Here is a 23,377-nt window from a genome sequence, read left to right on the forward strand (position 1 = left end):
GGCTTATTTGTTTATTTACTCCCCTTTCCAACCCCACATTGTGCGACTATCCCGATGTCTAAGGCAGTACAAGACAAGTAAAAACCAACCGCGCTATGAGGATAAGCCACGTCGCTTTCCACCTCTTTCACCTGTGAATGACCTATCAAACCTGTTAGGATTATAAGTCAACAAATAAGCCAAAGTAGTAACTATAAGTAGATAATAGTCAAGGTACAGGTAACTCAAAGTATGGATCAGGACGATTAATCTAATTACAAAAGTATAAGCTCTTTGGCTGGTTATATATGACGTGCTTACGCTAAGCTTAACTTAGCAGCACTAATCTATATACATAGTATTTCTGATCAAATCATTTATTAACAGCACTACACGTAGTTAAATCTGAGATAACCAACAGTCTACTTGTGGACCTTCACCCATCTCCCCCTTAAAAGCTCTACACTCTTTTGAAGGAAGGAATCTTTCTTTCTCTTCTTTAAATAAATATACTTCAATCAATCCAGTCATTACAGATCAATCATCGTGCAAATAATACCGTTAACACCATTCCTGCAAGCATTGTGAGGACTTCATGAAAGTAGCCCACTACGGTTACAAAATTAGGTGCATTTTTAGTGAATTAATGCACTGCTCAAGCATACTAATATAAGAAAGTGGAGGATCGCTTTGTGAAATCCTTTAGTTCTAAAACTATCTGGTTGCAACCAATATCCAACCACCAAACAATCTAACCTAAGCGCCAACCAACAACACCAACCACAGCCACAGCCAAGTCTCAACTGTTCCTTCCCACATCTCGTCAGCTTTTGTTGAAGGATTTGCTTCTGAAACCAGGAAAGAAACATGTAGTAGTTGTTTCGATCCTTTCCTAGAACAATAATTTCCATTGTTAGCCAACGTGTTGAGACAACAAAATCTAAAGTAGATTTATTATCGAGAAATAACTTGGTCTCAACAAATGGCGGCTCAACAGATAGCGCCCACATAACCTTCCACAGCCTTCGACCGTATCCCAGTGGAGATCTGGGGGCAAATAGCCCAGGCACTGCCCGCCAACCCACTCTCCAGCTTCGTGCTGTCCTCTCGAAATTTCTATAAATGTGCCAACCCTTATCTCTATCGCACGGTTTGCTTTTTGGGCACTACAAAGAGCAACGAAGAAGCAGCCAAAGCAGTTCGAGAGTCGTGCTTCGGTATCCATCGAGCCCAGTCGTGGTTGTCCCACTCCGACTATAGCTCACCAATTATCCACATAAGGGCATTTCTTAAGACGATTACAACAAATCCCGAATTACAGTCTCACATCGCCGGAGCTAGTTTTGAATGGGATGACACAGCCGACGCCCAAGATATCCTTATTGTGAAAAGATGTCTCGAACATTTGAAAACATCTCAGAAACTCTTACATCTTGCGCTACCGGACTTTGACACCAAATTCGCAATCACGAGCAATGTTACTTTTCTTGAGATAGTATACCCTGACGAAAAACTACTAAATGATCTATATAATGATAGTCGATACGATGCAGATCTACATGACGGTCCTCGAGATAGTATCTACTCGATATTCTGTATACCAACTCTTCGACATCTCTCCCTAAAATACGCTAGAACCTGGCACGCTTTCAAGCCGCTTCCCCAAACTGACGACTCGAGGGTCGGCACTAGCAACATCATCTCCCTCTCACTTCCAGGCACAGTCCCACTATCAAGAGACCTCAAAGAAATACTCACATGGCCAAAGGCGCTGAGGCACATTTACCACGAGAACGTCCCAGGCGATTCCAACTTTTTCAAAATCATAGCACGGAGCAAACGACATCCCCTGAAATTTTTATCAAAGGGCTTTATGCTCAACGACACACAATAGAGGAATTGGTCTACAATAACGCGGAGGATTGTTGTGGTAATAATGAGACGACGTTCGGCGCGGTTCTGAGAGAATTCGTTCATTTGAAACGCCTAGCGGTGACGAGAGACTCTCTTGTGGAAGATGGGGAAGATGAAGAGCCGCAGCCGTTGTATGAAACGTTACCATCAAATTTAGAAGAAGCATGGATCCTATTAGACAGGGGAGACATCTATGACGATAGACAGCAGTCGTTCTTAAAGCAAGGTCTACGAGGACTTGCAATGAACAAAGAACAGTATTGTCCATCCTTGAATAATCTAATATGGAAATGGGATGCTCAATATGGTGTTTATCCGAGTGGGTATCGAGCAGAGGCCGGTAGAATTTTAGACGCACTGTACGTATTATTCTTTAAAACCCCCCTGTAAGCGCTTGCTAACACGAATAATGTAGCAACCTAGTCTCCACATTTCAGGAAGTAGGGATTCGATTCGACTTTACGTTCGGCAACCCAACTAAGTTTGGAGCTTCGAATATAATGGATTAGAAATAATAGAAGTTGAAAATCCGACATTCTGCATTCTGCTAAGGTTCAGGCGGTGGTTGATGACTTGCCACTTGGCTAGAATGATTTGGGACGACGATTTGTTTGAGAAATGGCCGAAGGCCTCACTGATTTGACTTGCGAGTGTCTTTCTGGTAATGGAAGTTTACGAATATTATTGCGTTGTATTGCAATGATCTTAAGGTGACCTGCTCAGCCTCCCTCATGTCCTGCCAAACTGGGCTTTATAATAGTGTACAGATCAACTCCATTCCTCGCCCCACAGATCATCTAAAGAAAACCTCCGTCCCGACTGCTGGCTGGCCTAGTAGTAATAGTTCTCGTCTGGTGTTCGGCCTCTCATGAACTCTGGCTCGCTTCCCCGGACGTAGATATCCTCATATAAGATTTTGGGTGTGGCGTCTGGTGCGGGCATTTCTTCGGCCAAGGCAACCTCTCCGTCCACGAACGTTCTGGCCTCCTTGTCGATGGTCTTGAGCTCCTCCTCCGTTGTGACATTCCACTCCAGTAGCTTCTGCTTGAGACCGGCAATTGGATCTTGGGTAGAGCGCATCCGCTGGATTTCTTCACGGGTACGGTATGTGGTTCCGGGGTCGGACATGGAGTGGCCTCCATAGCGGTAGGTGACATATTCGAGGACGAGAGGGCCGTGGCCTGCAGCGGTCCAAGCCTTGCCGTATTGGACGGCGGCCTTGACAGCGAGGACGTCCATACCGTTGACCTTGAGACCAGGGATGTATTGGCCACGCTTGTAGTAGTCGGTTAAGGCGGATGAGCGGTTGGCTGCAGTTCCCATACCATATTTGTTGTCTAATACACTGTTAGAAGAATATTAGAGGACAGGAGAAACTTGGAGATGCTTACTTTCACAACCGAAAAGGATTGGCAATTTCCACAGCTTAGCCATGTTGAATGCTTCGAATACTTGACCCTGGTTGCTAGCTCCGTCACCATACAAAGCAACAGTTGTATTCTTGTTGCCTCTGTACTGGTGAGCGAACGCCAGACCGGCACCGACGGGAACCTGAGCACCGACGATACCGTTTCCGCCATAGAAGCCCTTTGCAAACATGTGCATGGATCCTCCTTTGCCGTAGGCAATACCCTCACGGCGGCCAAGCAGTTCACCGATAATCGATTTGACGGTACCGCCGCGCATCAGGGCAAAGCCGTGGCAACGGTATGCGGTAATGACATCGTCTTCCTTGGTGATTGCATGTTCGATACCAACAGCGACAGCCTCTTGGCCAGTCGACAAATGGCAGAAACCGCGGATTTTCTTCTCCTTATAAAGTCTGTCTGCGGCCATCTCCATCCGTCTGCAATTGAAATCAGTCCAATTCCACAATCGAGCCCCAAGAAAAGGATGCTTGCTCACCGAACCGAGACCATATCATAATACATCTTCTTCAGCTCCTCCTTTGTGGTGTTGAGCGTGTAAGGTGGGGGATCAAGCTCGTAGGTCTCAAAAGATTCGTCCGACAGGTGAATTTGGAAGGGTTTGGTATCCTCCTATATTTCCATCAACACAGTCGTTAGCACTCTGACTATTTATCAATTGGTCAGTAACAAGGCCAATTCTTACCTCCGGGACAGCATCTTTGTCCGTATGCGCACTGGCTGCGTCCGTGGTGACGGTTCTCTTAACAAGGGCAGCTCGGGAAAATGCATTGCTGCGGAGCGGAGCAGCGCGGCTCGCCCTCAATGCTCTTGAGAACATCGTGTCTGATGGACCGGAAACACCAGTTACACGAAGGGGGCGAAAGAAGATGAAGTGGGAGAGAAAGGAAAAATAATAAACGGTTGAGAGGGTCACCCAGAATGAACCTTCGATATCCGGTGAGGTCGTTGGGAACTTTAATTTTAGCCTACTAAAACAGAATCGGGCGGCTTGGAGCTTCCCCGATGCACGTGACCAGTCCCCGACAGCACAGCATTCGCACCCCACTCCACTCTCTACCAGTACGAGCATACTCTTGGTGTTAAGCTGAATTGTCCTCTCTTGTTGCTTATAGATAGCAGTCAAGTGCAGGTACTACTTGTATAAAGGGCACGTATTTGAATAACTCATGTACTTTACATCATCTTTCACACAAATCAGGGCAATTCAGAGTCGTACGTTATGTATTATGAATAGTACATTGCTTCATTATTCTCTTCTACCTAATACTGTATTCCGTATTAGAGTCATTACCGCTAATGCACGCCATCCCATTCAATCCCAAAGTTATATACTACTCCATGATCTATGCAGACGCATCAAAAGCGTCGTTTTGTACCCTCAAATGATGAACATACTTCCGCCCTTTAATGGTATCTAGCAATCTCAAACGCCGAGCATGCACCTAACTCTAGAGAAATTAATCGTTGTGGGTATATATATATAGTTATTTGCTGAGCGGAACGACAGTCGTTATTATTCGAGCGTCGAAGGGGGAGTTTATTGATAGCGAAGAGGATGGTGTCATAATGGTTCGTCCTATTCCGCCGATCGGCCATGGGGATTGGAATAAAGCCAGGGCCATCCTGCCCAGTGCCATGGGTTACACCCTCAACGAGGGACAAATATAGGTTCCGTAATTCGTAGTTGATCTACTTAATGAGGACCAATTCGCACTTCAAGTGAATCAATCATCTTCGTGGAAGAACGTTGTACTTGAAGACTGAGGGGGGGCTGTCGAAGGTCCAGCATCCTTCATATCAACATCGTCCTTGTCATATGCAGCCACTTGGGGTGCTAGGCCGGACATTGGCTGATCAGGGCAGGTATTGGATCGATACTCCATCGCACTGAGAGGTCTTGGAAGCGAGTTGACCATGCGCTGGCCGACAAGTGGCTCTCTTTCATATAGCTGCTCTGCGGGTGGGGAGAAGGACCAGACCTACGGCAAATTAGCATGTCACTTCCAGCGCCGAACGATCCTTGACATACCTCCATGATGGTGCGATTTGACCGACTTGCCATAACAACGCACTTCTCTTCTTCAAATGCGACCCGCCAAACAGCATCGGCAGGAGCTGTGAGTTCTCGGACAAGCTGGCCAGTCTTGAGATCCCAGACCTTGACTCTACCATCGCTGCCTCCACTCACGACTCGAGTATCGTCAAATTGCAGACTGGTAACGCTATTGTCATGAGCAGCCAGTCGATGTATTGGTGCCATCTTCTCTAACGACCAGACTCGGACTGAGCCATCCGATCCTCCAGTCACGAGTGTGTTCCCACGCATCTGGAGCTGTCCAACCAATGATGTATGGCCTTGAAGTATGGCCTGGCAAGTCCTGAAAGCTTGTTAGAGAGAAATTCATGCCACCTTCTGTCTCACATACCCATTGTTTGGATCCCATATTCTGACACTCGTATCCAGGCTTCCTGTGGCTATCCTCGTTCCGTCAAATGCGATAGCGTAGATCTGCGAGAAATGACCAGAGAGTGTCCGCAAGCATCGTCCTTCCGAGATGCTCCAGACCCTCGCCGTCGTGTCGTAGCTACCAGAAACCACAATGTCACCTTTGATCTCCAAGCATCGCACACTAGCTCCGTGGCCAACCAGTACATTTTTGCAGAGCCCGGTTTTGATATCCCAAACTCTCAATGTGGTGTCTCGTGACCCCGAGATGGCTGTATTCGCATCGGACATTTTCAAGCAGCGAACAGTCGACGTATGGCCTCTGAGGGTATGCAGGCTCTCACTGAAATTTCCATTAGTCTTTCCGTCCCACCAGCCGCCAGCCGCCAAGTATTGACTTACCCTGTTGACATGTCCCAAACCCGAACGTCTCGGTCGCAGCCTCCACTAACCAGTATATCATCCCAAGGAACCATGGCCCACACTCCCATAACGTGGCCTTGTAGTGTCTTCTGCGCATTACCCTCTGTATTAAAGACGTGGATCTTGGCATTATCGAGAGCCACTACGATATACTTTGGCGTGAGATGTAAGCTAGTTACCACACCTTGATCCTGTGTGATATGCCTCGCAATATTACGTCCGCCAGTTCTCCAAGCAGTCTCTACCAAGTACCGTTGCTTAAAATGAGACTTGTATGATCTGAATTTCGGCCTTCTCAGCACGCCAGCACTCATACCGCTGTCAAGACTCTGCGAGTTCTCCGGGGGCTGGAGAAGTTCTGCTGTTGCGCTTGCGTATGGATAAGCTGTCTCGCCGTCGAAATAGCCATGTATTGGGTTCGGTGGTGGGCGGTGGGTAGAAAACGTAGGGGTGCTGATATGGGCTTCTGACATTCGACGGCCATAATCGTGTTTGGCGCAGAGCTTCATCCACGTCACATCATCGGCCAGTAACTCTCGCCATCGTTGTGATACCTGCGAAGCTCGGGCGAGGACTTTGGGGTCATCTATGAAGGAGAGGATCTATTCGTACATCGCAATTAGCATGGAGACAAGAAATCCAAATTTCCCATGACACATACTCTTAGACATATCTCGTTCGGTAGGCTGGTGAATGGGTCCTTCTTAAGCAAGGGATCCACGTATTGCCGGACAAAACTGAGTTGTTGGCTGGTACACAGATTCAAGAGATCGGCTAAGACTCTCGTTCGTTCAGCAGGCGACCTGTTCTTGAAATAATGTCTGATTTTAGAGAGAAACAGATCCTCCTGGTCGCCCGCATCGCTCCAGTCCGGCTGTGGGTGGTCTGGGCCTGGACTTGCTGCAGGTGTTGGTGGGGGAGGCGGATCGTGACTTGAGTGTGTAGGGGAGTCTGGGTCTGCGGACGGAGTGGTCATGTTTGGAGTTGGGGGCCCTCGAGGACGGGATTGCATGATCTTCTCAACTCTCGAGGGTAGTCGCACATGGCTGGTGCTGGTGTTGAGGGTAAGAGTGGCTCGTGTGGTAGGGGAAAGGTCGCCATCGTCGAGGTTGGTGTTGTAGACCATCGACGCCCGCCTTTCGGTCAAACTTAGAGGTCTATAGTTCTCCATCACTTGCTCCTTCCTTTTTCTTGTTGCTCTCCAGGTTGGGGGAATATGGACGGGTCGGGTCGAAGGAGGTAACGGGGAGGCAGGCTGGCGGTGGTTGAAAGAGGCTTTCGAGATTGATTGATAATGGTGGAGGGAAAGGGGCGAGAGGAAACCGAGTTCGTCTTGTACTTTAATTGGGGGAAGGGAGACGACGGGAGGAGTAGCGGAGTAGGAGCGAGCGGGAGAGGGAGAGGGAAAGGTGAAATGACGCCCTGCCCATCAAGATTCAAGATATTGTACGAGGGAATGTAATAATAAGTAGGTACGTAGGTGGGTACGTAGATAGTCGTACAACGAGACGACGGGCAGCAGGCCAGACTCTTGATACAGGCGGATCACCACATTCGACTTTTCGACTTTTGACTTTTCCTGTAGAAAAGACTTCTTTTCTGCGGACTGCTGGGGCCTATGCGATAACAAGATAATAATAACGGCGGTGGGTTGGTTGGGGGAAGGGAGAGATGGAGAAGCCCCAACGAAGGATGATGGATGGATGATGGAGTTGGCGAGGTCGTCTACAGCAGCAGTCTAGTAGGGGCAGGTTCCTGTCTGGACGTTTTCGCCTATGGGCGCTGGAGGGAGGCGGAGACAGAGACCACCAAATACTCCGTGTGCTAGGTACAGAGGTACCTCGTACGTCTTAACTGGCAGCAAATAATAGAACCCAATAATACGTCGTAAAGGGCACGAAATGGCTTGCTGCTTGCGGCGTGCAGGGGCTGCCGGCACCATCAGCACTGACCAGCAACAACGGTGCGTTTAAAAGAGGCGAAAGACGTGAATTGCACAGAGGGCTGTAGGTATGTTAGTAACTAGTACAGAGTCAGACGTCCCGAGCATTGATTGCTTCTGATACAAAGACCACGGCGGATGACTTGCAGGAGAGTCGATCGTTCTCGGAATGTGCACTATCCATCCACCCACGGGTTAGGGGCCTCTCGTGATATGCCAGTGACAGTCATTCTACCTTACGTGCACTCAATATACACTGCGCTGTACTGTACTGTAGATACTAGATTCGCCCCCTGCTCCAAGTGCCCCTCATGATATCCTCAGTTGCCAACTTGCCACTTGCCAGTGACCCCCCTTAGAGACATCTTTTGTGGTCCCCTGACATGCTGCTTTCAGCTGTCCATCTGTCATCTGTCATCTGTCATCCGCACTCTATGCCTCGATGCCTTGATGCCACTCTGATACTACCCCAGGTATGGTACCTACCGAGGCACTCCACTAATAAAGCACTCACGACTCACTCACTGCACAGTCTGGTACAACTAATTGCCACCGCGCGCGGGCTCTACTCCGTAGTTTCACACTCTATTTACTAGAAGCAGGGAGCTCATCCTTACTCATCCCAACCCATCCCAAGACACCAAGCCGATATTAAGCTTACCGCTCCCTCTTATCCGCTTTGAAGCCTCTGTCCCTCCTGCGTGTCGGTTGGCGTCGAGCACCATGCAAGCCCTGGGGAAGTATTTACTGCACTGCACGTAAGCCACCCTTATGCCCCTTTGAGACATGCTGCTTCCACAGTCGCTCCCATCTGCCCACGCATTCCGCGTCCCCGCTGGCAGAGATTTGCATGCTGGTGAAGAAGAATACACCACCAAGGACAGACAGAGTGCAGGTACAGTACTTCGTGGTAAAGTCCAGAGTAGTATGCTTGCGGAAGTACCTAGGTACCTCGACAATGCTACCAGGACCCTCAGGCGGCGCTCCCGCTCCCTCCCGTACCCGCGCCGTGCCTCATCTCAATAAAATAATGTGCCCTGGTGAACCACTCAGACTAATAACCAGAATGGTACGAAGTACTGCAAGGAGCGAAATCATTGTCCTCCCTCCCCCTATTGTGCGGAGTACAACGAAGCGGGTACAACAATGAGGCGATGTTTCAAAGCAAGACTGCGTGTTTTCTCCCACTATTCTGACCTACCATACCTCCTCCCCAAGGTACGTCGTAGACAAGTAACTTAGGTACCTCCTTCGTACTCCGTACCAACCATTCCACTCGATAATCCCCATCCCTTCCAGCCCCATCCCCTCCCCCTCTCTCACCTCAGCTAGGGATTACTGGGGAGCACACATACATGATGTGCGACGTCCACCGCAGCCCGTTGGAGACTATTGCAACAGGGACATGCCATACCTGAAACCGCCAGCCTCCACCTCATGCCTTCGGGCCGCCCGAGAATTGCGAAATCACGGGTCTGGGTCGCGGATCTGGGGCGCTGATGATGAAGATCCGGGGTCAAGATTCCAAATTTTCTATCTTTATCTGTTATGAGAACTCTTTTTTTTATAGAACGTACATGTACATGCATGTGTGGAATTGACTTGATATTGGTAGGAGGGGAGAAATTAATTCTGGTGTCGTTTGATTTGATGGATTTGATTTTGATAGAGGAGCTAGCTGGTGGGCCGTACGATACGAGGTAGTATGTAAATACCTTACCGGTGGATCCACCATCTACTCCGCTCTGCTCAATACTGTGCTAAAATCCACAATTCAGATCAATCATCTCACGTCACCGGGTTCAAAAAATATGAAGAGGGCGGTTCGGTCTTCCCCTCCCTTTCGCTCCCTGGTCCGTCTCAGTCGAAGATCCTCCGCATATTGCCGGGATACTGTTCAATTATCCGTGTAACATCAAGAATGAACAGGGCCTCCATTTTCAAACCCGGGGTGAAAGGTTGTCTCCACGTTGTCCTTCGTACTATAATGTAGATCCTATATGGTCGCTTTGTGGAAAAGCCTCGACTAGATTTTCCGATACAGATATTAAAATGCCAACTCCTTTTTGAACGCCAGAGACCACCATAGCCAACATATGTCTCGTATAGCACGGGTATTTATTTTTACATCCAATATCAGTGGTGATGGCCTATTTGCGTAAGGAGAGGTAGCAGCATTCCACCAACTGCCGCAAACGTGTCCCTCATCTGGGGTTTGGGCTTGTTTCGTTGTGAGCTCCCCCCATCAGCGTACCCATTGGGTCCTGAATGGTCATGGGCGTAGCTCCCCGAATCTTCTTGCATCGCGTGCATCGCAACATATCTATTACTCCAAATCAGTAATTACTCGGGGGCTTAGAGGGGAGGGAGCCTTACAAAAATGTTCCGGCGGAAAATAGCAGCAGCATACCAGTCCACCATTGCCCTGTTTCCCCTTCGATATGACTGCCTCCTAGAATATTAACCAGGAGCCACGTCATAAGAGCCCCAAAGGGTGCTGCTAAACTGAAGATAATCAGATGTCCCCGAGCAGCACGTTTTGAAAGGCCTTGCTTTAGCAAGACAGATGTCAAGCCAAAAGCTGCAGGCGCTTTATGCACCATGATGGCAATAAATATGATGAAGCTTAGCTTTGTATTTGACGTCGATGCCGATGCCCCCATGGCTATCCCATCAGCAGCAGCGTGGATCACAAGTCCTGTTGTCGTGGCCAAACTCCGAGTTTGTTTTGGAGACGGGGTAAGGGAGTGGAGGAAGCTTTCAGATTCCACATCCCTACTGGATGAATTTGATGATAACCCCATGGACAAGTTGTCGAGGGAGATGTGTCGAGTAGGAGGTGGAGGTTGTAGGTTTTCCGAGGCATGTCTAGGAAGCTTGTCGACTAGGAACATGAGAATAAATCCCAAGATCAACGAGAGGCCGACATAAAACGTGGGCGCACTCCTCTCATCGTGGTGTTCCTCCTTTCCATCGGCTGGGGAAGGCGGCTGGGGCTTCGATTCTCCAGGCGGGCTAGTCTCCCCTGCGCTTGGAGATGATGAAGTCGCCGCAGATGAATCCCTCTTATTGATATCTATAAATGTCGCAGAATCCAGAAGGGTTCTAAGCTCGATATCTCCAGCGTCCCTTGGGCCCAGGACGGGGTCCTCCGTTCTCGATACAATTATAGCAGCCAGGCCGGCGTTGGGCCATGAGCTTTGCGCCCCTCTCCATTGGGGTTGTAGACCCCTCCGAGTGTTGGAATGTACTCCCGACCCTGCACTGTATATAGCTTCTATTCCTTCCGGGATAATCACTATTAAAGAAGTGCCCACCAACACCCCCATTCCAATCGTCGAGATCAATCGCAATTGCGACGAGGAGAGGGTCATAGACAGAGGTAGTGCGCCGGCGAGGAACGAGCTGTAGTACTGTTTAGCACAACTAAAATATACATCTCATAAGGAATGAATTTCTACCTACGCCAAAGCCATCACCACGCTCAGCACGAGCAGCATTAGCAATCCGTCCAACATCTTGATCCCTTGACCCCTCGACCCCTGGATTCGACTCGCGGCTGAATGAATGAATGTCTGGAATCGATTGTTCGCTCTGTTATCGATACATCGCGGGTCTCCCTCAATTAACAGCTGCAAAAGATGGTATATCAGCAGGGGACTATCTCCAAACCCTCACTGGTGGGCGTTGTTGCGAGTTGCAGCTACTGTCGACTTTTTGTTCCTGAGATTAGACAGATATGGCGGCTTACCTCGACGCGCTGCTTTTAGCCAACTAAGCATAATGTCCCAAGTTACCACGCTTTTCAAGGGGGCCGCTTTTAACAATACCGGGATGCGCCACCAGCGATCCAGCACCCTTGTTAATATGAAGTCCTCTACTAGTTCTCGACTGAGATCCTACAAGTATAGGACGATACACTTGAAATTACCTAGGTAGATTAATCGTCCTTATCTAGCTATTGCTTAAGTAATCTGCGCCGATTCTTAATTTGCGTCGTTTCTCAAATTCCGACTTGCATTCGGCCCATGCAACATCCCCCCTTTATCTGTTGGCCTACGGCCCACCCCACTCTCCCACGCTTGGATACGACCCTTTTGATTAAATCAATGGCACTACAACCCTTTTCACCTTTCATAGTCTTTTCTTTGCACTAATACACGTCTATTGATCAATGACTTTGAGATACTTTGCAATGCCTGTCCAGAGCATTTCAGGTTCGCGCGCCCTAACCGTGTATTAAAGCAAAAGCAGAGGAACTGAACATGCTGAACATGCCATGGAGTATGGCACGCAATTCTCGCAGGCTCAAAAGTACCCACAACGGCTCCCAGCGTCGACTTTGGCTTCCCCTCTATCCTTCCACTCCCGCTCCGAAGAATAAAAATTTTAACTCTACTCTTATAGAGCTATCACTCCATCTCAATCGTTCCAGGAGGCTTGCTGGTGACATCATAAGTAACACGGCACACTCTATTGAAGAATATTAGTAGAGTTAATTAACGAAAGTAAAAGGGATATGACACTAAAGCCGTGCACTACTAGAGAGAAGCGCCTCTTATAGCCAAAGTACATACCCGTCGATTTCGTTTATAATTCGATTTGTAACGCGCTGGAGGAACTTCCAAGGGAATTCAACTAGTCTCCGAGTTAGTTTTTATTGTGCTTTTAAGTAAAGAGCTCTCGAATAAGTAGGGGCATGTCCCGTAAAACTTACAAGCTTCGGCAGTCATAAAATCGGTGGTTGTAACAGCCCTAAGGATAATGATATACCCGTAGACACGCTTGTCCCCCATGACTCCTACGGCACGACTTGGATCAAGTGCGGCGAAGGCTTGGGAGATCTGGTCGTATAGTCCAGCCTTGCGAATCTCGGAAATAAAAATATTATCTGCGCGGCGAGCAATCTCGACCTTTTCAGGAGTCACTTCGCCTATAATTCGAACGGCAATTCCGGCTAGTTAAGAGTCAATATCTGGTAGGGTAGCCTTGCAGTAAAGGATACATACGACCCGGGAATGGATGCTAGTTTGAATCAGTACTTGTTGTATAAAGGGGATTGAACGGGGGATCCCGTTTATTCTAGACGTACTCTCATCACAAGTTGCTCTGGTATTCCGAGAGCTCGGCCAAGCTCTGATCGATTATATTAGCACTTTCATTCTTTATTAGGTGCGACATGAAATTTGCTAGCAAATTAGCCAAGACGGAACGTCTTTGGGCTATTTCAGGTCCACAGACAACAGAATTTAAGATTAATACTTACGACGCACTTCATCTTTGTAGAGAATTCTAAGGGGCTGGGGGCGTTAGCATACGGTAGGGGGAAGCCGAGGGGCGAGGAGGTTAATTTTCTACACCTACCTCTATGAGGCTTAGGCCTTGCCCGTTCGTCATTCGCTCCGGTAGGCCGCCACTTTAAGACGAGTTATTAAAAACCGGGGGAAAACCGGGGGAAAGTCGGAACAATAGGGGGTGTAACATACACATTATGGTGAGTCTACTAGAGTTAGTAAATGCCTAATCAATTGTTCACTTTCAATGCATTTCTTGGGGAGGGCTAACCTTGATTGTTGCAGATGGACCTTTGAAGGAGAGGCTCTCAATCACGTCGGGGTAGAGGGTGCCTCTATCCAATGCTTAGTATATGCGAAGAAAACCCCAGGGGTCGAAAACTAGAACGCGCATCCGAACGAAAGAGACTTACTGTAGGAAGAACTGGATTTTGCCAGCCTTGTCGGAATTGGCAGCAGCGTCCTCGATCTTCTTTGCCTCTGCTTCGAAAATATCGATAAACTTGCCACCTACTAAGAGGTTAATCTCGGTTTTTGCAGGGTTAACGAGCATATGAGGCATGTTTAAAAACTAATGAGACCTTGAAACGTTAAACATACCGATGAACTTCCGCTTTTTCTCTGGATCCTCGATGCCCTTTAACCCGTCTAGAAACTGCTGCGAAGCGTCCACGACAATCAGGTTGATTCCCAAGTGCTCTGAAAGATCCTTCTCCACTTGCTCACACTCATTGAGCCTCATGACGCCGTCTACCCGAGATTGTCAGCTCTTTCTTTCGTCTTGGGGGAGAGCAAGCGTATTTTAGTAGCTAAGACATTTCGAAAGTGGATACCCAGCTTCGGAAATACATACTGTTAACGAGGACTGCCCAGAACCTTGATCCTATAGCCTCTTTCTACGTACCATTAGCCTTTTACTCCTAGAGGAAATGTCGATAGAAGTTTAGGAGCACATGTGCCAAACTGCCTAAAGCCGAACAAATAATATCGGAAATACATACCATAAGCTTGGCGGCTACGGTGGAATCAACACCACCGCTGACTGCACCTAAAACCTGACCCTTTTCGCCGACGAGTTTACGGATTCGCTCAATCTCCTGGTCCTTAAACGTGGACATGGTCCAGGTTTGCGTAGCGCCGCAAATGCCAACGGCGAAGTTTTCCAAGAGCTTGGTGCCATTCGGCGTGTGGGTAACTTCGGGGTGGAATTGTATGCCGTAGATGGGTTTAGTACCGTGGGCAATGGCAGCGTACTCGGAATTGTCAGAGGTAGCCACGGTATGAAAAGCCTCGGGAAGCTTTGCCAGCTTGTCGCCGTGACTCATCCATACTTGCATAGGTTCTTCGAGCCCTTGGAAGAGACGGTCAACGTGGCTGTTGATCACTTGCGGCTTGAGAGTAGCATGACCGTATTCGCGGTGCGTGCCAGCAATGACGTTATCTGGACTTGCGCGGTATGCAAGCTCCTGCATACCGTCTATTAAACCGTTTTAGTGAGCCTTATACTTATTTAGAGTATAGGTAATTAAAACGGATAGTTACGTACAGCAAATTCCTAGGATAGGAACATCTACAAAGTTATGTTAGTAAAGTGCAGATGATCAGGACTGAAGAAAGCCATACTCAAATCGAAAATAGCGGGATCTACATGAGGACTCCCTGCATCATAGACCGAATACGGGCCACCAGAAAGAATGATTCCTTTAGGAGTGAAGTCGAGCTCAGAGATCTTCTGGGTACATGGGAGCATCTCTGAGAAGACATTCAGCTCTCGGAGACGGCGAGTGATACTATGCACTAATCAGCATGTCCCTATACCTGACTACAATTGAATGGTACTCAGGAATGACTTACAGGTGTGTGTACTGCGAGCTGATCCAAGAGACCCAATTTAGCTACTTTATACTTGCCATTAGTCTATTTGAAAGTGCCACTTACCCAAAGTCGAGAGTCAGTATCGTATCAAATGCCTTGTGAGGCGCAGCGCCGACAGGCTCAGAGTCCGCTGCCATCGTCTTATCGGTCCTTGTTCGGTCAGTGAGATGAGTGAGAGAAGCACCACGCGAGTGTGTGTGTGTTAGTTGGGGACGTTGGGACAAGAAGTTGCTTTGATTTCCAAATATGACGATCTCAGATAAGAACAATTTTTCTATAAAACTCACCTATCTAAGCGAGAACGGACAAAAGTTAGTAGGCCGGATTCCGCGCCGAGTCATTCATTCCTCAGGGCAAGAATTTTTAGGATGTTCGGTCACGTGACTATTTCAACTCTATCTCATTACCTACCTAGGTACCTAGGTAGATATATGTAACATGCCTAGCCAAAAGACCATTGCGGGATAATAGGAAGAGATGAGGAACGTGAAATTGAATGAGATCGATTAAAATTAAATTTTGAGTGAAGACTTCGATCAACCCCATCCCACTCGTAGAGGAGTAACCGCACAAACTCACAGAACAACCAACCAATTTCTCAAGTGCCAAAAGGCCATTCTCTTTCCCAGGCCTCTCTATCCTCTTTGTTCAGCTCATGAATCTCAATCATCTTCTTTTTCATCTGCCCCAAGACATGTAATGCCTCCGCGCACTGTTCAGGTTTCACCATCCCAAGTAGAGGAAACAGCTCCTCGCCTATACTCTGCCGAACTGCTCGCATCGCATCCATTCCACGAACCACACCCTCGTGAAGGGCCGCAATCTCTTCTCGCTCACTGGCTGAAAATGAAAATGGATAGGGATGGCTTTTGGAAGCCAAAATATCCTGCCTCCATGTCTTCTCTAACCCTACTACTCGCGACAAATATGATACTTCACCATCGACGAAAAGATTGCCTGCCACAAGAAGTAGAAAATGATTTGCTGTTTGTTGGAACTCGAATGCAGATCAAAGTCGTGGGTTCTGCTTGCAGGTCAAGCTGTTGTATAGAGAAAAGAGGGATTCTTCTAAGTATAAAGCGTTTGCTCGTTCCTTTGCGTCGGTATCAAGCTGCTGGTAATCTTCTGGCTTTCGAGGCCGTTCTATGCCTACGACAGGTGGGCCATCATAATCAATAATATAGGGTTGGCAGGCAAGGAGATAGAGAGGTGCTACTTCTGTAGACTGCCAGTCTATAAGACCTACAATCTCGGTCTGGCTTACGAAAATGTTTCCGACGTGTAAATCGCTATGCCAAAGCGGAAGGCGCTAGAGTGCTATTTTACGTTATTACCAATCCTACTACCGGAGGATACAGCTATTTGCTCGTCCCACCTTTATGTCCGTACGTTCCTGGTCCGTAAAGCGTTATTTGGTGACTTGGGTAGAGGGAGCTGGACCACAGTAGCTAGCTCTCGATAACCGACTGCAGCTTGGAAATACTCTATAGTTGTCCCTATAACTAGTCAATCATGGAGATCTGTGAAGGGAAAGAGGAGCTTACATGGTACTCTGTTAATATCAATAGTCGATCTTCTGTTATCTATCCAGTCCCGTCCACAAGATGGTCCAATTGCGAATTTTAAGTCCGTAATATTAACGCCATTAGCGTTAGTATAAAGAGGCCCATTCTCAATTGTTATATCAAGGTCTTTGGCATAATAAAGGCCACCATACTTTGTAAAGGAGATTGATGACTAGGTTGCCTGACATTGTATAAGGGTTTGGACAATAGCCCATTTACCTTGAATATCCATACTAAGCCAAACACGTTCAAGCTCGATGCCTTGCAACTTCTCCATGATAATGTACTCTGCGTCAACGGGATTCTCGGCGGCTTTAGAGCTCCAAGCGAAGATGTTAGGAACAGGATTGCCTAAGACATTCCGAGCCTTCTCTACGTTAGTTTAGAAGTAGCTTGTCTTAATATTAGCCAGCAAACGTACAAAGTCCATTGTGGCAACCTGACTTGCGGTCGTAAAGTGAGGTAACCCTGCATTAGGATTGGGAACCTTGGCCACGACTTGAGTGCCACTATCCATAATAGAAGCATAGCCTTACTATACATGCTGTCGGGGTATTTCACTATACTAATACATCTTTTTGCTCCAACAGCGTTAGCGGCGATTCGGGCCAGCTCGTTCACATTAAAGGCGACGCGACGCTATGACGTTTCGTATGTTTCATCAAGGAAGAAGCCCTCGTGATGCGTTACGGCTCGAGGGGGTAGCATCTGTTGTTATTGTTCTGCAGCTTGGGAAAATCCTAGGGCGATTAACTCTCAGGACAGAAGTACTCCCTAAAAGGACTTTCGAACATGAGTTTGCGCGCATGGCTTGGTGGCCATCGCAAAGCGCCCAGTTGTTATACCCGTAAAACAATGCAGCGAGACTCAGGGTCGGCCCAGGCGGTTAGTGATTACTCTGCTTGATTTAAATGTCACGAATCACGATCCATAATGATTGTTGAAGCTGCCAGGATGTCAATAATTTATACCGGGCGTGAGGCAAAGCTACAATTCGCTAACAAGCCCACCGCTAGCGCCTTGACCTCTATGGAGTAGACGCGTCTGCGAATCAACGCGCCAAAGCTCTGCTCGACATCGACATACCATAGGATTATAAGCCGCCCTAGTATTTTATACAAGATGGGTGATACTGGTATTCAGGATGACTGTGAGTATACGATGCGGCATTCCTTTTACTATCCCGCGGACGGCTCTGTGCGTCTCGGCGCAAACAACTTCTTGTGTCGCTTCCATTGCGACATCACCACCGGAGCCCGGGTTGATGGAACACAATGCGAACAGATCAACAAAATCGAAGTCGAGACTTCAGGGCTGATCTTACTTGAATATGACAGGGTCTACTGATTCCAACGAGGCCGTCCATGTCTCCCTCGTCACTCCCGGGCAGACACTCCATACCTTCCATCCGAAGTTCACCTACCCTATCTTCGGCGACGAGGAGCGAATCTTTGGTTACCAGGGATTGAAGATCAATATCAAATACCACGTCTGTGACATGCGCCCGGTGGTTCAAATTACCTATAATAGGAAGTTCAAGCCAGTGGGGGAGACGGAACCCACCGATCTGAAGGCTATTTTGGAGGATTTCTTGCCAAAGAGTACCTCAACCAGCTAAAAATTATAGTTTCTGCGTGAATATGCTAACAATAATTTAGCTGCTTTCGAGAAGACAGCTGTATTTGATGCCGCCATTGCCGATCCTTCCTACACCACCTGGAAACCGCCCGGGGAGCTATGGAAGACCATCCAGAGCGGGTCGCAAACTCTCGAGGTCTGGAAGGGCAGTCTAGCCGACATGGCTGTTCAGCAGATGGTCAAGCGGATGCAAATACTAGTCCCATTCTTCATTGAAGGCGGTACAATGATCGAGCTGCGGGAACCCGAATGGTCACTGGATAGATGGACTGTATTTTTCCTCTACCAGAAGAACGTGGTTGATGTGGGCTCATCATCATCCCCATATACCTTCATGGGCTATTCGACTGTTTATAGATACTTCCTGTATCAACCCATCGCACCCTCGGGATCCGCCCCTGCAAAGAAGCAACCTATCCATCACGAGGCTAATCTAGATTTCAAGCTCCCGTTGCCCGAGGTTCCTTTTTCATCTCTACCTTGCCGGTCTAGAATATCCCAGTTCATCATTTTGCCACCATTTCAAGGAGGAGGAAGCGGCTCGCGGTTCTACAACGCAATATTCGATTACTTCCTCAAAGACCCGACCACCATTGAAATTACAGTTGAAGATCCGAATGAAGCTTTTGATGATTTAAGAGATATCAATGACTTGGCACGTCTCCGGACTGTTTCCAAATTCAGCGCTCTGCGAATCAACAAAAACTCGAAGCCGAGATCGAAAGGCCCAGTGCCCCGGGATATAGTTGACATGGATGCCATGGAAAGGATTCGCAGCAAAATGAAAATTGCTCCTAGGCAGTTCGCTCGAGTTACTGAAATGCAGCTCCTCTCTATGATTCCACTTGGCGTAAGGCAGTCGCTGATCGATCACCCGAAGAGTTCAATTCCGGATCTAGCGGCGAAAGAACATGAATACCATCTCTGGCAACTTTGGGTCAAGAAGCGACTTTATAGGCACAACAAGGATATGCTCATGCAGCTTGACCGCGCGGAGAGGATTCAGAAGCTGGAGGAGGTAACGGGAGGTGTCGAGGCCGATTATGCTAGGCTATTAAGGAATTTTGAGCAGCGGGCCAGGGGCTCGGCTCACCTCACAACCTCGAATGGCAAGAGATCGTCGTCCGATGATACCGAGGAAAACGATAACGAACCACCAGCGAAGAGAGCCAAGCTTGCTTCGTAGGTCTATCAATTGGGATATCATGTTGCAGAGGAAATGGCGTTCAAGAATGTGGCTTTTCTATTGCAGCGGCGTCACGTGTGGGCATCTGACATGATTTCAATGAATAAACGCTATAGCAAGACCGTAACCATGGTACTTTTCGTGAAGTCTAACTATTCAAAACCTTGTCCCATTTACTCCTTGGGCCCCTTTACCTAGCTGACTCGCGACTACAGTAGCCTCACGAACTGCTCTCGCAACTGTGCCTCTCACCCTCCCTTCCTCAAGCACAAGCAATCCTCCAATCGTGCAGCCACCAGGGGTGCTGACCTTATCCCGTAGCAGTGCTGGATGTTCGCCAGAGAGAACAAGCCCGGCAGCGCCCCTCATCGTCTGCGCTGCCATTCGTTGAGCCTCTGCTCTTGGGAGACCCATTGCTACGGCTCCGTCAATAGTAGCCTCCAGCATCAGAGCAAAGAACGCCGGTCCGCTGCCACATAGAGCCGTGCTGGCATCCATGGTACTCGCTGGCAAATGAACCACATCACCAATTCGTTTGAAGATCCAAGTAACGAGACTTGAGACTTGTGGAGAAAGGGGGGGTTTCGAGGTCGCGATGACAGTCATGGATTCTCTGATTCCAGAGGCCGTGTTAGGCATCGATCTCACCACTCGGCACTTTCCCTCCTTGTCGGGGTCGGCGGGTACGCTCCCATATAAATTGCCATAGATTTGATCAGCACTGACTCCGGCACAAATGCTGATCAGCAGTTTGCCCTCCAATGCTTCCCGGATGCCCTCCTCAGCCAAAATGTCTTCCACCATGTACGGCTTGCACCCCAGCAGGACAACGTCAGCTTCCTTACAAGCTCCCACATTGTCATTCTGTACGATGTATACGTTTTTGGTATAAGCGCCCAGCTCCTTCTTGATCCTCTTCGCGCTTTCTGGTCGACGCACACAAGCGATAAACCGAGAGGGCAGACGGGAGGGCACTTCTTCCAGGGGCGTGGAAGTCCCAGAAGGTGATTGTAAGAAGGCGGATTTTGGAGTTTGGACCTCGTATAAAGAGGACAAAATACCAGATAGTATGGCAATTCCCATTGTCCCTGTGGTGGCGCAACATGTCAGGTTGGGTTAATTCCTTGTGTGTATTCTCATATCATATCATCGTGAAGGGCATGACATACCACAGCCTAACACTGCTAGGGTCATTTCTGACCCTTCTTGTCCGTTTGTAGACATTGTGGCTTTGTTGCAAAGTAAATTCGGGGGTCAATGGCAAGTTTCTCAGAATCGAGTCAACCACCAATATTTTACCTTTAGGCGGTGGGTTGAACCTATGGGTTATTCTGCCGCCTCAGTCGCCCACCGCGCCTAGAAAGCGTTAGACGGTTCAAACCCCCATCCAACACTCGTGTAGCTAGTCACCGCCTTCCGTATCTGCCACCCATGTTGGCTCCCCACCAAGGCTTCAGCCCACGGCTGAGCACTAAGAGAAAAGACAACAAGTACAAGAACAATTCCAAAGCCGACAACATCTCCAAGAGCAAGCCCATTCGAATCCCACAAGCATGACGATTTCTCGATAGTCTCCAACGCAGCGTCCCGATTTCGCATTGTGGCTACGCCACTTCCACAAGGACCAAGATGGATCCCTTCGAGGTGCGCATTCGCTTTACGCAGCACTTGCAGCACTTGAATGCAAGTGTTACGAGCTCGAATAAGGCGGCACAATATGCGTTGAAATACAGGGACATGGATGAGGACTTACACAGTTGTATTTTGGAGCAGTTGGAGCGCGTATGTTACGGTTTCCTTTCCCCCTGGTATAAATACGACTGACATGGGATGGGTAGAATAATATGAACAATAGGGCCAATATAATGTACTTCATTGAGCAGCTCTGCGATATGGCGGCGAAAGAGAACCATTACGATTATGTGCGCATGATGCAGAGAGATATCCTGCGCGTTGTTGATGCTGTTGCGCCGGAAGATGGATCTGGAGCTGCCAATGTAAAAGTGGTTCGAAAGGTGAGGCATTGAACGTTAGTTGCAAATGGCCTTCCGCTGATATAGCAAAGGTTCTTCAGGGCCTTCAGCAAAAGTCGTTCTTACTCGCCCAGACCGTCTCCGAGATCGAAGAATGCCTCAAGGAGCGCGACACGGCTCCGGATACCGTTGGCCTCTCATCCCCTCTTGACCCAGACACCGAAATGGGCGGCACCGCCCTTTCTATTCACGCCACTCCCAAGTCTGCTAGGATCAACGGTGCCTATCCCCGCTTAGACAAGAAGCAGATTGAGCAGAGAATCGAGGAGGACAGAGAGCGACATAAGCGGTTGAGGGAAAATATCTGGGCAGTTCCGCAAGGAGGGGTCGATGACCGAGAATTCCAGAAGATGTGGGACGAGACGAGTGAGGTTGGTGAGGACGACTTTCTCCTCTATGAGGAGGAGGCGGCGGAGAGGGATGAGGCGGCTAAGGACTGGGAGGAAGAGTACAAAAATCGAGTGACGGCAAATGAGGCTCCGTGACTGGCTCATAAATTCATAATTCACTTGTAGCATCTACAGCAGTATGGCTCGCATTTGGGAGGCGTTCTCTTTGAAAGAGTCGGACATGGCGCATAGGACAAAATTGTTTAGAATACGGCGTGGTGATTTCCCTGATATAACTAGGCGCACATAAGATATAGCTAGATTGGTATTTCTACACTAGCTCATTGATCTAAATGATAGCTCGATCCCAGTGACTTAAAGTTACCTCTGGGTATTGATATGACTTATCTTTCCTCCACCGTAATACTACTAGGCAGGCTGACCTGGGTCTGGACTGTGGACATTGTAGGTGAGGATTGATTATAATTTCGAAATTCGCTGAGGACGGAAAGGAGAAAGTTTGTAGATAAAACCGGGTTCTTATCCTTGTCCGATGCTATACCTTGACTGTTAATGCACTTTCATTATAGGTTTCTTTTCATACAGGTAAGCTAAACTGCAAATTATGCTTCTCCTACAGATGCCAAACATGACCACACGCAAATAGTGATTCTACCCATTTATAAATTGTTCTTCGTTATTTCTTCTGGGCCGCTATTATTTCCTATTAATTACCGTAATTTCTACCCTTACACATAGTGCAACCCTACAGCAACCTTACATCTTTGGAGGTTTGACATCGTTATATTTCTATAAAGTCTGGGAGCTTATTTTATGGGATATATAATACTAGGTATGGTGATATATACTAATCTCAACTTGGGTATAATTGTAGGGTCAAGCCTGTGGTGAAAATTGTACCTCTCTAAATATAACTATAATTTGTGTGAAGTTAGATAATATGGGAACAGCCTACCATAAACAAAGTGCTTTTCACATAATTGAGGTATACATATCGTATTATAACGTTATAGCTTAGGCTAATGGTGAGTTGGTTAGCAAATCGAGGAAGCGACTTTTCTTCGGAGTACATCCTGATGTAGATTGTCCGAACAGCTTAACACCCGTTGTAGTTTCAAGGCGGTATGCTGTTCCCGATTTTCAAGTCCACTGAAGCCATATCAACTATTTTTTACAACATAGGGCTGGCACTGCGACAATATGAATAATCTAACCTGTAAGCGATCTAATCGGCATAGAAAGGGCCCAAACGAGCCGCTTGACGAGTAGATTTTGTACACATTCTCAATATGGATACACGAC

The 23,377-nt window shown here is 48.0% G+C and overlaps 8 protein-coding genes across 8 annotated transcripts; 3 read left to right on the forward strand and 5 right to left on the reverse strand.

Annotated features, from left to right (window-relative positions):
- Positions 1 to 1,737: 1,737 nt before the first annotated feature.
- On the forward strand, positions 1,738 to 2,402 carry BP5553_04808 (uncharacterized protein; the record flags this gene model as incomplete). Its single annotated transcript, XM_032013431.1, has 2 exons — positions 1,738 to 2,252; positions 2,309 to 2,402. The coding sequence occupies 2 exons, from the start codon at positions 1,738 to 1,740 to the stop codon at positions 2,400 to 2,402; spliced, it is 609 nt and encodes a 202-aa protein (XP_031870031.1).
- Positions 2,403 to 2,724: 322 nt separating this feature from the next.
- Positions 2,725 to 4,140, reverse strand: BP5553_04809 (Pyruvate dehydrogenase E1 component subunit alpha; the record flags this gene model as incomplete). The annotated part of the gene is made up of 4 exons (XM_032013432.1): positions 2,725 to 3,230; positions 3,285 to 3,739; positions 3,799 to 3,932; positions 4,006 to 4,140. The coding sequence occupies 4 exons, from the start codon at positions 4,138 to 4,140 to the stop codon at positions 2,725 to 2,727; spliced, it is 1,230 nt and encodes a 409-aa protein (XP_031870032.1).
- Positions 4,141 to 5,047: 907 nt separating this feature from the next.
- On the reverse strand, positions 5,048 to 7,318 carry BP5553_04810 (WD40 repeat-like protein; the record flags this gene model as incomplete). The annotated part of the gene is made up of 5 exons (XM_032013433.1): positions 5,048 to 5,302; positions 5,353 to 5,701; positions 5,750 to 6,112; positions 6,172 to 6,794; positions 6,854 to 7,318. 5 exons carry the CDS (start codon positions 7,316 to 7,318, stop codon positions 5,048 to 5,050), a joined length of 2,055 nt encoding a protein of 684 aa, XP_031870033.1.
- A 2,952-nt stretch (positions 7,319 to 10,270) lies between these two features.
- BP5553_04811 (uncharacterized protein) lies at positions 10,271 to 15,440 on the reverse strand (the record flags this gene model as incomplete). Its single annotated transcript, XM_032013434.1, has 21 exons — positions 10,271 to 10,457; positions 10,511 to 11,393; positions 11,452 to 11,539; positions 11,600 to 11,709; positions 11,886 to 12,025; positions 12,551 to 12,607; positions 12,712 to 12,772; positions 12,852 to 13,091; positions 13,144 to 13,159; positions 13,227 to 13,270; positions 13,401 to 13,434; positions 13,499 to 13,550; positions 13,621 to 13,634; positions 13,700 to 13,763; positions 13,842 to 13,938; positions 14,029 to 14,178; positions 14,282 to 14,324; positions 14,430 to 14,905; positions 14,975 to 14,998; positions 15,052 to 15,218; positions 15,367 to 15,440. The coding sequence occupies 21 exons, from the start codon at positions 15,438 to 15,440 to the stop codon at positions 10,271 to 10,273; spliced, it is 3,021 nt and encodes a 1,006-aa protein (XP_031870034.1).
- Positions 15,441 to 16,312: 872 nt separating this feature from the next.
- On the reverse strand, positions 16,313 to 17,385 carry BP5553_04812 (uncharacterized protein; the record flags this gene model as incomplete). The annotated part of the gene is made up of 4 exons (XM_032013435.1): positions 16,313 to 16,612; positions 16,693 to 16,799; positions 17,088 to 17,235; positions 17,290 to 17,385. The coding sequence occupies 4 exons, from the start codon at positions 17,383 to 17,385 to the stop codon at positions 16,313 to 16,315; spliced, it is 651 nt and encodes a 216-aa protein (XP_031870035.1).
- A 605-nt stretch (positions 17,386 to 17,990) lies between these two features.
- On the forward strand, positions 17,991 to 19,692 carry BP5553_04813 (Acyl-CoA N-acyltransferases (Nat); the record flags this gene model as incomplete). Its single annotated transcript, XM_032013436.1, has 3 exons — positions 17,991 to 18,018; positions 18,206 to 18,469; positions 18,527 to 19,692. 3 exons carry the CDS (start codon positions 17,991 to 17,993, stop codon positions 19,690 to 19,692), a joined length of 1,458 nt encoding a protein of 485 aa, XP_031870036.1.
- Positions 19,693 to 19,865: 173 nt separating this feature from the next.
- On the reverse strand, positions 19,866 to 20,916 carry BP5553_04814 (Pyrroline-5-carboxylate reductase; the record flags this gene model as incomplete). The annotated part of the gene is made up of 3 exons (XM_032013437.1): positions 19,866 to 19,868; positions 19,921 to 20,780; positions 20,862 to 20,916. 3 exons carry the CDS (start codon positions 20,914 to 20,916, stop codon positions 19,866 to 19,868), a joined length of 918 nt encoding a protein of 305 aa, XP_031870037.1.
- Positions 20,917 to 21,321: 405 nt separating this feature from the next.
- BP5553_04815 (Uncharacterized protein) lies at positions 21,322 to 22,210 on the forward strand (the record flags this gene model as incomplete). The annotated part of the gene is made up of 3 exons (XM_032013438.1): positions 21,322 to 21,474; positions 21,531 to 21,707; positions 21,758 to 22,210. The coding sequence occupies 3 exons, from the start codon at positions 21,322 to 21,324 to the stop codon at positions 22,208 to 22,210; spliced, it is 783 nt and encodes a 260-aa protein (XP_031870038.1).
- Between the last annotated feature and the right edge of the window lie 1,167 nt (positions 22,211 to 23,377).

This window comes from Venustampulla echinocandica, assembly GCF_003357145.1.
Source record: "Venustampulla echinocandica strain BP 5553 chromosome Unknown scaffold_2, whole genome shotgun sequence".
Classification (NCBI taxonomy): Eukaryota; Fungi; Ascomycota; class Leotiomycetes; order Helotiales; family Pleuroascaceae; genus Venustampulla; species Venustampulla echinocandica.